The sequence below is a fragment of the Phyllostomus hastatus genome, unplaced genomic scaffold, assembly GCF_019186645.2.
Source record: "Phyllostomus hastatus isolate PE091 unplaced genomic scaffold, TTU_PhHast_1.1 phas_scaffold_501, whole genome shotgun sequence".
Classification (NCBI taxonomy): domain Eukaryota; kingdom Metazoa; phylum Chordata; class Mammalia; order Chiroptera; family Phyllostomidae; genus Phyllostomus; species Phyllostomus hastatus.
The window spans coordinates 16,842,642-16,858,169 of NW_025334033.1; the positions used below are offsets into that span (position 1 = coordinate 16,842,642).

General features: G+C 34.0%; 1 protein-coding gene across 1 annotated transcript in view; it reads right to left on the reverse strand.

Moving 5' to 3' along the window:
- The window catches only part of TRPM7 (transient receptor potential cation channel subfamily M member 7), a 133,029-nt gene that overhangs the window by 30,821 nt on the left and 86,680 nt on the right, over positions 1 to 15,528 (reverse strand). The window contains exons 21-26 of the mRNA XM_045823803.1: positions 14,740 to 15,018; positions 8,122 to 8,296; positions 3,679 to 3,805; positions 2,470 to 2,654; positions 1,608 to 1,740; positions 341 to 1,059 (exon numbers count right to left, since the gene is read on the reverse strand). Coding sequence (XP_045679759.1) covers positions 341 to 1,059; positions 1,608 to 1,740; positions 2,470 to 2,654; positions 3,679 to 3,805; positions 8,122 to 8,296; positions 14,740 to 15,018 — 1,618 coding nt within the window. The remainder of the gene's footprint in view (positions 1 to 340; positions 1,060 to 1,607; positions 1,741 to 2,469; positions 2,655 to 3,678; positions 3,806 to 8,121; positions 8,297 to 14,739; positions 15,019 to 15,528) is intronic.

The following is a 15,528-nucleotide window of genomic DNA, read 5'->3' on the forward strand; positions in this document are numbered from 1 at the left end:
AGTCATTTCCAGACTCTCCTGTACCCTTCTCTTATTCCCCAAGTAACTAACACTTGTGAACCACTCAGGTTCTTTCAACAAAAGCTGGTCAAGTACCACAGAAGATAAATTCAAAAGATAGAGTTCAAATAAGTTTTCCAAACAATTGTTATCATAGGACACCGCATCACAGGTATAAATTCAACCTGTTTCTCCCATCTGTGATTCCTTTAAAACATTATTAGATCTATCCTCCACTTGTCACACAAGTACAGTTTTATTAATTAGCTATTTCTAAGGTAGTAACTATAATTAAAAAGTAAATAATCTTCATATACAAATATCACTTTGTCACACTTACCCACAAATGCTCCAAATTCTATATTATCTCCTTCTGCAGCTTTAGGGCAAATATTTTCTTGATCTTTGGTTGCAGATTCCAAGTGGCCTTTGCAACTTGGCTGGGATGGTGTACTAACAAAAAGTTTGGTTGGTGGGGATGATAGATGTGGTATGTTATTAGGTGAACTGCCTGATTTTTGATTTTTACTAAACATTTTTAAGGTTTCTACCCCATGTAGTAGTCTCTGTCGCAGTTCTGGAGGAGAAACAGCACTTGGGAATAAGGCACCACAAGAGGAACCAGCCTCTGGAAAATTAAATTCTTTTCTCTGGGGTATTGTAGGTGAATCCTGATCAAATATGTTACACTGGGGATCTTTTTCATCTTTCATAAAAATATTACAAAGAAAAGGATTATTACTTTCAAGACCACTCTGAGGAAGAGAGGAACTAAGTGTATTTACAACACTGTGTTTTTTCCACACAGAAGGTCTTACAGGACCATCATCAATAAGGTTCTGAGCCAAATGTTTGGAAATGCTCAATTCTCGTGTGATTTCATTGTGAACTTTACTAGCTTCTGAAGCTTTCTGGGCAGTAAGTGTTTTTAATGTATCCACAGTCAGGGCTGAAAGATCTTGCAAATGACCAATTTGAGAATCTAATGACTGTAATGATCTTTTTATATAGTTGACGCGATCTCCAACTTCTTTCATCTGAATGCACATTTGCTCTACTCTGTAGGGGAAAAACAGGTTTTTTACAAATGCTGAAAATTAATGTTTTACAAATTCTTTTTGTAATTTCAATAAATTAATATGGTAAAAAGAAAAAATTCTGCATGCACTCAAACAGTAAGATATAAAATAAGGTATGGTTACTTATTTTTAAAAGGAACACGCTATATTTCAGACAGCTCCTGTGCTAATCCTCTCATAATAAAAAGTGAAATTTCCACTATCATATTGTATCTACACAAATACCATATGCTTCCAGAATGCAGCAGTCAATAGAAACAAATCATTTAAAATAATGAGAGTCTCACTTTTCTTGACTAGTAAAATATACTAACTCTTCTCTGCCCTTTGTTAATAAGGATCAAAAATAACAAAGGATTGACTTAATGACTTACATGAAATATCTGAACTGCATTGTCCCCAAATACAGAATGTAAACCTATTACTAAACTTACTTGTTTGACAAACATAAACTGAACAATGAAAGGGACATAACTATAAGGATCCACTCTTGACATATAAGCAATTATAATTAAAGAGCTTTTGAACCTTTCAAAAGTGACACGAATTCTCTCTTCACTACCAGAATTGAATTTGTCGTCTTTTTCATTAAAATACATCTCAACACACTGCTCTTCAAAATCATGAAGTTTCTTTTGATCTTCTTCTGTTAAAAAAAGTTCTAAAAAGGGAAAAGAAAAATCAATGAAGGCTATCAAGTTATGAAAGTTTACATCATTAGTCCTGAATTACTCAGGGCTCATAAGACTATTATAAGCATCATCTGCATTTTTTTCTCTTTTTACTACTGTATTTCTAAAGCACTAACAAGTATTTCTATTCTTTTCTTTAATCACAGTGTGATCTTAGCAGAATAGTTTCATATACTTTTTTCCTAATTTTCTTTTCCCAATTTTCTTTTCCCATAAAACACTCTTGCCCAACTATCTTTCTCAGACCTCTTCCTCACATACCAAGGTAGAGGAATTTAAAAACTGAATAGGTAGAACAGAAAGGGATTGTAAAATTTTAAGCAGTTTGATATGGTGATTAGTCTTGTGTAGTGTACAGAATGCACTAAAAGTATTATTGTTCCCAAAGCAGCAAAAAATGGTTTACAGAACAAAAAGTGTTACAGTATATTACAGTTTATACAAAAACAAATTGAGATGCCATGCTCAAAAAGTTTAATACTAAATTCAAATTTATACCTAGTGTATTATGCTTAAAATTCTTTTATTTTTAGGCAAATTCAACAAAATCTTTTATAATAACATTAACCAATTAAATCTAAATATAATTAATACTTCACCTTCAGTGTAATATTGATAAGTGATAAAATAAAAACACTGGCCTAAAAAACAAACAAACAAAAACTCCCAAAATATTGGCTTTAATGTCTTTTACTTACTTGGTCCATCTGAAGTCTTGTCTTTTTTTCTTCTTTTACATATATAGCAAAACAGAGAAGCTATATGGCTGAGAATGATAAGTGGTGGAGGGAGAACTGGTTTCTCATGATAAGCCATAATAAAATGATAACGTTGGTACTTCCATACAATATTAGAAATTGCCTTCACTTGTAAATACACATTGCTTGAATAACAAAGAATGAAAATAAAACAAACAGTTAATTACATTTTAAAATTTTAAATGCTAAAGATTTAATTGTAATTCTGTTCTAAACAAGAATTCAAAAGAACACCCTACCATAAATAAGACTAAAACACAGATGAAAAACTGGAAAAAATACATGCAACAAGTATATGTTGAGGGTCTTGGTTACAAACTCCCAGAAACATGGGTAGAAAACATGATTTTTAAGATTTAAAATTATATATGATAAAACATAAGAAAATATTCTATCTTAGTAGCTACAAAATAAGTGCAAATAAAATAAGATCCTTTTATGTACTATCAAAATAACAACCATTAAAAAGATAATACACCTAGTGTTGACAAGGATTTGGAGACGTGGGCCAATTCTGACTTAAATTTTAAAAACCCTAAAAATAATTATACTGAACAGTTCTACTCTTAGAACTGTTCTAAAGAAATACTTAGGAAGTGATAAAAAATTAATCCAATATGGTTTTATAAATAAAAAATTATAAACAATTGAATTGAGCAATATAATCTATTGGCTTGAAAAATAATGGTCTATACCATACAATACCAGGTAGCCATTAAAAATAAACGAGAGAAATATTTATTAAAGTGGGATGTTTTAAAAAGTACATAAATTATTATTTTTGAAAAGAAAAATTGCTCATATAGAGTCATAAAATTATAGAAAGATGTACATCAAAATATTAAGAAAGCGATTATTGATGAATTTTTTATTGCCTTTGTTTGTATAGTAAATGCACATTATTTGCAACTTAGTAAAAATCCCAAATATTTAACTTTATAAAAAAACTGCATGTTAAAAGATAATGAAGTCTCAAATTTAGAACTCATTTAATTTGAAAAAGCATGCCTTATTTGTAAATTTCAAAGATAATTTTAGTAGTTTAAGTCTTGATAAAATTTTTAGAATAAAAATTTAGTTTCCTTCAAACTGAGTAGACATGTATACTACATGATCTCATTACAATAAGCAACTGAATAAAATTCTTACTTGAAAAATGCAATAAGAAGATTGACCATAATGATATACTGTACAAAGAGGTAGACTGCTTGAAGAAATGGAGTCAACCACGTCCCAGGACCACAGATTGTAGGGACAACTGAATCATTTGCACACACTTAAGAAAGAAAAAAAAAATATATAGTAATTCACCAGTAACTGCTTCTAATGATATTTACGTTTGTTGTATAAAGGAAGTTTTGATTATGTGTAAATCTGTTTTACAGATTCTAGCAAAAGTTCTGGGCAGGGAGCCACAGGAACACCAACTGAAAAGTATTCCAACACAGAAGAAATTTGTGAGGAACCTGGGTATCTGTTCTACCACTCTATTCCAGACAAGGAAATACATATACATTTCAAAAGATTTTATTTATTTATTTTGAGAGAGGGGGGAAGGGAACAAGAAAGAAAGGGAGAGAAACATCAATGTGGGAGAGAGACATCTATTGTCTGCCTTTCACATGCCCCCAAAGGGGGACTTGGCCCACAATCCAGGCATGTGCTCTGACTAGGAATCAAACCAGAGACCTTTTGGTTTGCAGGTCAGGACTCAACCCACTGAGTAACACCAGCCAGGGCAAGAAAAAATATTTTTGAGTTACGTCTAATCTTCAAGATAGTGTTTAGCTTGAGGACCATTGAGGAGAATAATGTCCCCAGACTCAGAGCCACACTGTAACATTTCCAAAAGAAAAATAACTGAACAAAAGAGTACGGTAAACTCAAACATAAAGATTACAAACATAAAGATCACTGAGTTTATCCTATTATGTTACAAAAGAGGGTTTAAGGAGTGGTTCAAGTGCCTGTCAAAAATACAATGATTAGATCTGAATTCCTTGCTTTCATTAACCCCACTGGAAATGTTTCTGAAGTGAGAATACAGCTGAAAAAGAGCAAGAGCTTTAATACCCAGTACAAAGTTATGAGGAAAAAGTAAAATCAGTTTTTTAAAATCCTCACCTCAGGATATGTTTACTGATTTTAGAGGGAGGGCGGGAGGGGCAGAGAGAGAGAGAGAAACTTCAAAGTGAGATAGTAACATTGATCTGTTGCCTCTGGTAGTCACTCAGACTGAGGATCGAGCCCAAAACCTAAGTATGTGCCCTGACAAGGAACTGAACCTGCAACCTTTTGGTGTATGGGACAACACTCCAACCAACTGAGCCACCCAGCCAGAGCTAAAATCAATTTAAGAAGGCAAGGACTAGAATTAAATAATCATGAATGTGACAAATTTTATATCACTTTTTATTACTGTTTTCATTTTTTATGTCTTTGTTATATTTTTTCCATTATGATTTAATCCCCTTATACCCCTCACCCCAGCAATCACCAGTGCTGTCCATGTCCATGAGTCCTTTTTCATTTTTGCTTAATCCTTCTGCACCCTAAACCCCTGACAGCTGTCATCCTGCTCTCTATCTATGAGTCTATCTCCATTTTCCTCCTTAGTTCAGTTCATTCATTAGATTCCACAAATAAGAGAAACAGCAATGAAAACCTGGAAAGGACTGAACAGGAAGCCATTAAACACAAAATATGGGCAGGCTCATAAAACCTCACCTTGTTTTAATAACATAGGATAACAACTGAGGACCGCTCTCTGGCCATCCCCTGACCTGATCAACTATAAAACAGATGGGTAGAGAACAACACAGGTATGGTATAGGGTAAGAAAGGAGTGAAGTAAGATGGGAGAGAGAAAGAGAGGTGAAGAAAGGGCTAACAAAATGAAGATTCTACAACCCAGATGTGAAGATCAGCAGAAGAACATCCCTGAAAGGTGGCTACATCACCTAGGTTCACAAGTCATCTAGCCTAATTAAAACAAACAAAAAATCTATTACCTTATGCAGAGAATGTATTCACAGTTGATTTTTGTAACTCAAGAGTTTATCCAATCCACCATGACTGGCTTAAACTAATCAATACAATACCATTACACTTGCCCTAATTCAGAGCAACTGAAATTGAAGGCAATTTGAGCAAATGAAATGAAAGAACATGTTCAAAAGGAGCTTCTGGAAAAGGGATTCCCCCTGTAAGTGTACAATGGAGAGACTTCTGGCCAAGATGGAGGCATAGGTAGATACACTTTGCCTCCTTGCACAAACAAAAGGACAACAATCAATTTAAAATAAAAAACAACCAGAAATGACAGAAGGTTGAACTGTATGGAAGTCTGAAAACCAAGGAGTTAAAGAAACATTCATCCACACCAGTAGGAAGGGTGGAGATGGGGAGTGGGGGAGGAAAGGACTTCAGGCAAGGCAGCAGCAGAAGGACCAGGTGGGTGAGGTAATGGCTGGTGGACCGGGTGGTCCCACATTTGCATGCAGATAAACCAGGAGGAACAATTGGGGAGCGTGACAGACCGCAAAACCCAGGATTCCACCAGCATGGGAAAAGAAAGTCTGAAAACCTCTGGCCTTAAAACCAGTGCAGGTTGAGGTAGCAGGAGAAATTCCCAGTCTCACAGGAGAGTTAGTTGTGGAGACTCACAGGGTCCTAGAATGTACACAAACCCACCCACCTGGGAATCAGCATCAGAAGGACCCAATTTGCTTGTGGGTAGTGGAGGAAGTGACTGACAACCGGCAGAGAGCAGAGCAAGTAGCACTGATCCCTCTCCAACTCCTCCCCCACATACAGTGTCACAACCCAGTGAGGTACATTGCCCTGCCCTAGCGAATTACCTAAGGCTCAGCCCCTTACTACATTAACAGATGCTCTGAGACAAATAAATGTGGCCCAAATGAAAGAACACACGAAAACTCCAGAAAAATAACTAAGCAACAAAGAGATAGTCAACCTATCAGATGCACAGTTCAAAACACTGGTAATTAGGATGCTCACAGAAATGGTTGAGTATGGTTGCAAAATAGAGGAAAAAGTTGAAATTTATGCAAAATGAAGTAAAGAAAAATATACAGGGAACCAACAGTGAAGGGAAGGAAACCAGAACTCAAATCAATGACTTAGAGCAGAAGGAAGAAATAAACACTCAACCAGAACAAAATGAAGAAACAAGAATTCAAAAAAAATCAGGAGAGCCTTCTGGGCCAACTTGAAACATTCCAACATCTGAATCACAGGGTTGCCAGAAGGAGAAGAGGAAGGGCAAAAAATGGAAACCTGATCTGAAAAAATAATGAAGGAGAACCTCCCCAATCTGACAAAGGAAATAGACTTCCAAAAGTCCCAGAAGCTCTGAGTCCCAAAGAAGTTGTACCCAAGGAAGCACACACCAAGGCACATCATAATTTAATTACCCAAGATTAAGCAGGAGAGAATCTTAAAAGCAGCAAGAGAGAAGAAGACAGTTACCTACAAAGGAGTTCCCATTAGACTACCAGGTGATTTCTCAAAAAGAAACCCTGCAGGCAAGAAGAGACTGGAAAGAAGCATTTGAAGTCATGAAAGGCAAGGACCTCCATCTAAGATTACTCTATCCAGCAAAACTATCATTTAGAATGGAAGAGCAGATCAAGTGCTTCCCAGATAAGGTCAAGTTAAAGGGGTTCATCATCCCCAAGCCCTTATTATATGAAATGTTAAAGGGACTCATCTAAGGAAAAGAAGATGATCAAAACTATGAACAGTAAAATGACAACAAACTTACAACTATCAACAACTCAACCAAAAAACAATACACAAAACAAAATCAAACTAAGTAAACAACTAGAACAGGAACAGAATCACAGAAATGGAGATCACATGGAGGATTATCAGCAGAGAGGGGGTGGGGGATGAATGGGGGAGGAGATACAGGGAATAATAAGCATAAATGGTAGGCAGAAAATAGATGGGGGAGGTTAAGAGTAGTATGGGAAATGAAGAAGCCGAAGAACTTATATTTATGACCCATGGACATGAACTAAGGGGGGCGGGATGCTAGCTTGAAGGGGGGTGTACAGCAGAGGGGAATAAAGGGAAGAAAAAAAATGGTACAACTGTAATAGCATAATGAATAAAATATACTTGTAAAAAAAGAGTACGATGGAAAACAGTGTCTCTTTTCCTCCTGTTACTGTTATAGAGTCTCCTAATCATTAGGGAAACAGGTTTCCCTGTATGAATCAGACATTGTGATTACAGAGCAATGAGAAGAGAAAGAACTGACATCCTTAGCTATGAATGGAAATCCTCAAGACTGTTCTACCTCTAAACTTTGTTACGTGAGCCAATAATGTCCTTATTGTGTGAGCCACTTTCAGCCTTGTTTCCACAATTTGTAATTCAAAAAATTCTAAAATACTTTTTAAAATTAATTTTTGTTATGTTTCTTTTGGGATTAACTAATATATTTTGGGAGGGGTTAGGGTACTAATAGTCTGATTTGTGAAAATATATAATATTACCATAATGCAGTTCTGATTTTAAAACATAAAATAACCAAAAGATAAATCTGTAAACATAAATCCTTACCATCAATTTCATATGCATAAACTTCACCAAAAATCATCCAGTATGGATGAAAAACTATATCTTTAGCAAGAGTCCAAGATGGTTCCTCATGAGGGTAAAGTATTGCTTTTCTGGGAACACCAAAACTAAGTAATACAAGAGCCATAATCACTACAATGTAGAACATATTGGCCACCTGTTGAAAAATACACACTGTTAAATACATGGAAATTTAAACACAATGACAATATTCATCTTTTAAAAAATAGTTTCTAATGTTCTAACAGATAAATATAACATGAGTTTCTTTTTATTCTTAATAGCAGTATTCAGAAACATCACTATATAATCAACCTTAAGCAAGGAAATTATGTAAAAATTGATCTATGAAGCTAAGCAAGTCATGGACATCTTTTATATAATGAACTGTATCATACTTTTGGTTCTAATTGGATTCTATCGGGAGTCCATGAAGATTTTAAAGAAGTGTAGGCACATGGACTGATTCAAGGAACCAATTTTCATAAGCATTTCCTAAAACTGTTCTGTTCCTATATATTGAGTACAGACACTTTTCTACCTCCTTTGCTAATTGTTCTTTGCCCACCTCATCAAAAACAAAACAAAACAAAACAAAAAAGGCATTCTTCTCACCCATACTGAATCCTATTATGGTGCCTTGTCCTGGTCTATAAAAACCTCCTAAGAGCATGTCCTGGCTGGTACGGCTCAGTGGATGAGCACTGGCCTATGGACCCAAGGGTCACCAGTTCAATTCTCAGTCAGGGTACATGCCTGTTTGTGTGCCGGGTCCCCAGTTGGGGATCTCTTGGGGACATGCAAATTGATCAGTGTCTCCCTCTCTTTTTCCCTCCTTTCCTCTCTCTCTAAAAAAAAAAATAGTTAAAAAAGAATTTAAACAATTAAAAAGTAAAACTGATATAAATTTAAAAAAAAAAAACCTCCTAGGAGCAAAACAACAAACTGGATTGTCAGTGTGGGTGCTGGAAACAATAAGCAATACCAATATCTGGTTAACAATTCCATTTGCACATCAGGTAGTTTGCAATTCTTTTCCTTTCAAAAAAACTGAAAGAGAGAAGCTGAACTGTAAAACCAATTAAATCACTAAAAATTGATTTTTATTGTTAAATCACTATGTAAATTTTGGCATCACTACTCAGGATTTCAAAGAATTAAGTGAAGTGCCACAATAAAACTTTAATTTCTATCTACTTATTTAGGTGCACAGTGCTTAGCATTTAGGTCTAAAAAAGTGAATGTTGTCTCATTTTGCAATGTGTAATATTCATCCATGAATAATAATGTACTGGGGGAAGCCCATAAAAATCAAGAGGGTACATTTACAATAAATCTATACTATGATCTGTAAACCAATAATTACTGCAATACTATATAAGTCAACCTAAAAATTATTATTTTCTCATATTTTTAAAATAAATATATAGTGAAAGTAGAGATGAAAGCCAGGAATGTTAAAGGTAAAGAGGACAGTTAAGTCTAGACTGGATGTAATAATTATAAAGTATTTATTTATATATAATTTAGACTTGATCCTTCATCTTTAAAATTGTTAGACCTGTCAACAAATTTCTTTGTTAAGACTCTCTGTAACTTACAATCAAAGAGTCCTAATACTCCCCAAGACTCCATTTTCTCATTTTTAAAATAGTCATAATGCCTTCTTAGAGCATCTGAAGATAACTGAGAGAATGCATGTCCTCAATAAACAAAATATCGGGATAAAAGATTTTAAAAGGCAACTCATAAAAAATTATTCATGGCATGTGATACACTTTGGAATCCAAACATTCATTTATATATTTTTTTAAAAGTCTAAGTTAAAATTCAAAATAAAACCAAAATCTGTACTACAATATCCTAAAATTATTCAAGGTTTATGGTTGATCTTTCATAGAGGTTTCTGCATTCCCTAACTTCACATAAAGCATATCTGAGAAACTTCCTTATAAACACTTGATCTAAATTTAATTAATAAAAAATTAAAAAATCTATTTCCTTACATCTAAATTGAGAATTTCTTGTTGGAGTTGGAAAAGCTTAGTGTTTACCATATAATTTTCATTAGTATGAGCTCTACTGAAGATGTCAACTGTGAGGAAGATTTTTCCCATTTTAATCTTACATCTTCAAGTTTTTCAAAGCTGTTTTCTCAAAAATTTTCCTACTCTGGATTAAGTTCCTACCTGTTTTCCAAACTCTTTTCAAATACCATATTCTTTGTAGAAGCCTTCATGACAGAATTAGCTACTAGCTCTATGGTCTTCATACTACAGTTAACCATATCTTCCTGTAGCTATCTATCTTCATATGGTTGGCTTATATGTTGTACTAGATTGGGAGTTCCGTAAGCATCTGGACCTATCTTATTCATCTTTTCAGTCTCAGCTTAGTATTGGGTTGGCCAAAAAATTCATTTAGTTTTTTCCATATGATGGCTCTTAGTAGAACTTAAGAGCTATATGATAACTTTAATCCCATTTGAAACAACTTTGTTAGACTTTATTGTGATATCTATCATATCAGCATGCATTTTTTAAAAACTTATCAAAATTGGTTTATGCAACATTTTTGGTGTATTATACTTTACTATTTCAAGAAAAGTGAAAATGCAACTGAAACTCAAAAAAAGATATGTGTAGTCTCTAGAGAAGTTGCTGTGACTGATCTAACATGTCAAAGTGGTTTGTGATGTTTCTTGGTATTATTGAGAATCTGGCAAAAAAAATTTTTGTTGTGGGGCTGCCTTATACACTGGAAAATGTTTAGCAGCACTCCTGCCCTCTACCCACTAGAAGCCAATAGCGGGAGATAGCTAACATACTCAAGATATCCAAATCAATAAAGTTATTGGTGAAAATGAAAAAATGTGTCTTTTATTTCATGGAAAAAACTAAACAAAGTTTTTGGCCACCTCAATATAACGCAGAGCATATAATATACAACGATAAAAGAATGTTAAGTTACTCTGAGAATCTACTATTATAAAATTCATCTCCTTTATATATTATTTATTTAAAGATATACTTTAATGTAGGATTTCTTATACTGGGCAGCACCTACTTTAAGCAGATAATTAGAATATTAACCATTTTGAAAGTTTTGAAGTGGGTGTGAATAAGGAAGATGGCACTAGGAAAATAGATAATAATGTAATAAATGATTAAAAAGGGGAAAGACATAATCCTGGTAGAAGGTGGATCTGTAGATCACAGACAAAGAAAAAAATGAAGCATATATTCAAACTCCCTATAACTGGGACAGAAGAATTGGTTGGAATATTGGGAGTAAGTACACCAGAGGCAAGATTCAGACAAAAATCTGGATAGCTCCACTTTCTCTTGGCTTCCTCTACTGTTCCCAGCTCTATCTTTTAATTATGACTGTCCACTTTCATACTCCCTATACCTCCCACTAACTGTACATTACCACTGGATTAACCTGATACCACTAAACCACTAAATAATCTGGTAGGCAATGAGAGGTGGAGCACTTTATACACTAAAACCAATTATTTCCCAAAAGCTGTAACTCCCCTACATTTCCTAGAAATACATTATGGAAAGTGGATGAATAAGTACTTCTTTGATGTGACAAAGAGGAAACAGTAACTCTTCACTGGGGGAGTAGGACACATTATCCTAGAGGAAAATGTACAACATGAAAAGGAAAATATAATAATAAAACTTTATATTTAAAAAACTTAAAAATCTTGTTTTCATGATGCAAAGCAATGCTGATAATCCTGTGAGCTAGCTGGGTTACTAGGAAGATAAATTTAATTGAGAAGACAGTTAATTTTCCAAGATTAAAAGAAAGGGTTTCAGAAATTCTAGAAAGAGATTTTTATATTTAATAAGAGAGCAGATATTTTAAAAGAATTGAGTAATAGCACATATGTTATAGGCCTGTTTTGATAAAACTGTTATATACATTTATTTGCATGAAGTTTGACACAAATAAAGACGTGATTCAAACGTATGTCATGAAGGGTGGAAAGGTACACCTACATCAAACTGTTAATAGTGGATGCCTCTGGACAGTAGTTTGCTTGTATTTGCTAAAATTTTCTACAATGAATAGTAATTTTAGAATAAGGAAAAATATATTTATAAAAGCAACAGCATAACAGAGTTCGCATCTCTAACCACTGAAAATGTTTATGGCAGGAGTAGACACAATACACTTTCCATTGTTGAATTCACTGTATAAAGATTTGCACACTAAACCTAATGTCTACATTTAAAAAACAAAAACTGCCAGATGGTTAAGCCTATGGGAAAGAACAAAATATTGGGCATACCACATCAGGAAAAGATTAAGTGATCTGGATGTAACTTAAAAAAATTGTTTGGATCCATAAATATGGGAGGAAAGAGGTAACTAAAAACATAAACTACAGTAGTATTTCTTTAGCTGGCATTATCTTGCAAAGTATGTTAATAATGGGACAAGATTATGTGGTGGATTGGAGTTGAGAATGAGAAACACTTAATGAGATTGTTTAGACTGCTCCACTTAGTTGAAAATCATCATCATAATGAACAACGTGACTGGTTGCTTTCAACATCCATACTTGGAAAAGTTACTCCAAAAAGATGAGGAAACACAAAGAAATGTCAGCTTATTTCTTTCACAGAAAAGAAATCAAATGGGAGAGGGGGACAGAACTCTTCAATGGTTTCCCCTATATTTTCCTCCTCTAAAGTCCCAGTTTTCAGTGTTTCATATAGTCCAGGCTATACCCTGTCTACTGAACTTGACTGCTAACTACTCATCATAAAAGAAGTTCTAGACAGGATGTTTCTTTTTATTCATATCCTCTCTTAAGCTTTCAGAGAATAGCTGAATCCCACTGGTTTTATAAGCACCGCCACATATTCATCTCTTTCTATGAACTCCTATATCCCCTACTCATTAATTTAATCAATAAGCAGCACTGACAGCTCACTGATATCTCATATGATTTCCTACTTTACGTAGGACTGGCTCCTCAACTTAGATTATACAATTTCTACAGGATTGGTAAAGTCAAAAAAGAGAGTTTCACAAAGTTCAGACGCAAGATCTTAACACTTGCTGCATGTCTTGCGTAGCAGTGAAAATATAATAAACATTAAAAACTACTTGGTGAATACCCTGGCCAAGTGGCTCAGTTGGTTAGAATGTCAGCCTGATATGCCAAGACTGCGAGTTTGATTTCTAGTCAGGGCACACAGAAAAAGCAACCAATGATTGTATAAATAAGTGGAACGACAAATCAACATTTCTCTCTTTCTCAAATCAGTAAATAAATTTTTTTAAAGTAATGTTTTAAATTTATGATCTGATATAAAAATAAGAAAAAATCTTAAGAATCAACCAATTAAAATGAATGTTCAGCATTTTTATGTTTTTTCCCCTACTTGTAATGGCTTTAACCATCCAACCAACAACTGTTACTATGGAGAACCTACTATGTGATAGGCACTGTGATTGAGTACTGGAGATATGGAGGTGACCAAAATCAGACAAGGTTCCTAATCCAAAGAGTTTATAGCCTAGAGGAGAATATAAATATACCAACAAGAGTGTAATTTAAAATAGAGTGAGACACATATTAATATTCTGAAGAAAAAAGACAAGAGTTCCCATAAAATTATACAAATAAACTTGATCTAGCTAGAAGAGATCAAAAAACCTCCCTGAAAAAAAAACTGTGTTGGAGTTAAGATTTGAAGCATAAACCTAAGTTAACTAGTCAGAAAGTTTAAGTGTTTGAGTGTAGATGAAGGTGAACATTCCAGGTAGAAAGAAAATAAACTATGATACTCTAACAGGGTAACCCTGTCTGACTAGAACACAAATAGAAAGCCTAAAGTGGGAAGAGATGAGACTTAAAAAGAAAGCAAGGAAGAGTTACTACTGGAGGAAACATGGCAAAAGGTCCACAGATCTCTCTGTAATTGTTTCTTACAACTGCATGTCAATCTACAGTTATCTCAAAATTATTACAAGTTAAAGAGGAAAAGATGGAAGAGAGGGAGTGTGTGTGGGGGGGGGGGGGGGGAGAACAAACAGCCAAACTGGGCAGGGCTTATGGGTTTCATTAAGCATACTGATTGATCTCTAAGAATAACGCGAAAATATTTTTAAAATTTTTAAGAAAGGTAAGTGACATATTCAGATTTGCATTTTGAAATAATTACTCTACCTATAATGTAGATTGAAGATGAACCAGAGTAGTTGTGAGTAAATAGACTGCTAGACTACTGCAAGTACCAGATGATGACAGATTGGTTGAGGGTAGGGGCAGTAAGGATAAAAAGAAATTCAGATTGGAGGTGAGTTTATATCTTTCATTCTTATCTCAAATATTCCATAGCAAGTAACATTTAAAAATTAAAACATTTCAAGATAAAATTTTTCCTGCCCTCAACCATATTCATCAAAATATTTTCTTCAAAAGTTAATATTCCTCAGAATGGTTAATTTGGAGTATGGAGCAAATAAACATGAAAACATTCTCTGGTTCAAGTAAAACTATGTCAATGTTTTAATGATTTTAGGAAATAATATCAATAAATCAATGATGTTATCAGATGCCTCTGAACTTACCATTTTTCCAATCATCATTACATAAGGTCCTGCCTGTTGATTTACAGCTAGAAAATCCAGCAAACGCACATACCAAAATATTATGTTAAGACAGTAAATTAATCTTCCAGCCAGAAAAACCTGATTATTATATGCATTCTCAAAGTTCCATTTTGCTCCAAATCTTAGTCCAAATCCAATGAAGAAAGAAATTATGGCAATCGTATCACTGATATTGAAGTAATCACTAAACCACACTTTAATCTTCTGGCTTATTTTCCCAGCTTCAGACATAAAGATCTAAAGGTTAAAAAAAAAAGTTTAACCAATTTATTCCTATTAAAACATGTAACAGCATTCAACTATAATATTAGAGTAGGTTTTTATATACCTTTTGGTATTTCAAAGTATTTTTGATCATCTTGACATTTGATGATGCATTTCATCACCAAGACAATTCACAGTGATATCATATCAGAAATAGATACTACTTATCCTCATTTTATATATACAGGAAAAAAATCCCACAAATAACCTGCTTGACCAACTATGAAGCTGAAAAACTTTAATTAGAACAGTTTTCTAAATTGGAATGTGAAATACCTTTGCAAAGTTGTTTTGTTTTTCAATGAAACAACACTAGAACATCCTGGATGTTCCAAAGGTGCTTTATTTGCAGAAACTAAACAACTCAAAGGTTTAATTATCTGTACTAACCTCTTCCCTTGAATATAAAAATTTAAAAAAATATGTTGTGGGAAATAACAATACATTTCTATCTTCAAAATCATAATGTATCATAAAGTAAAT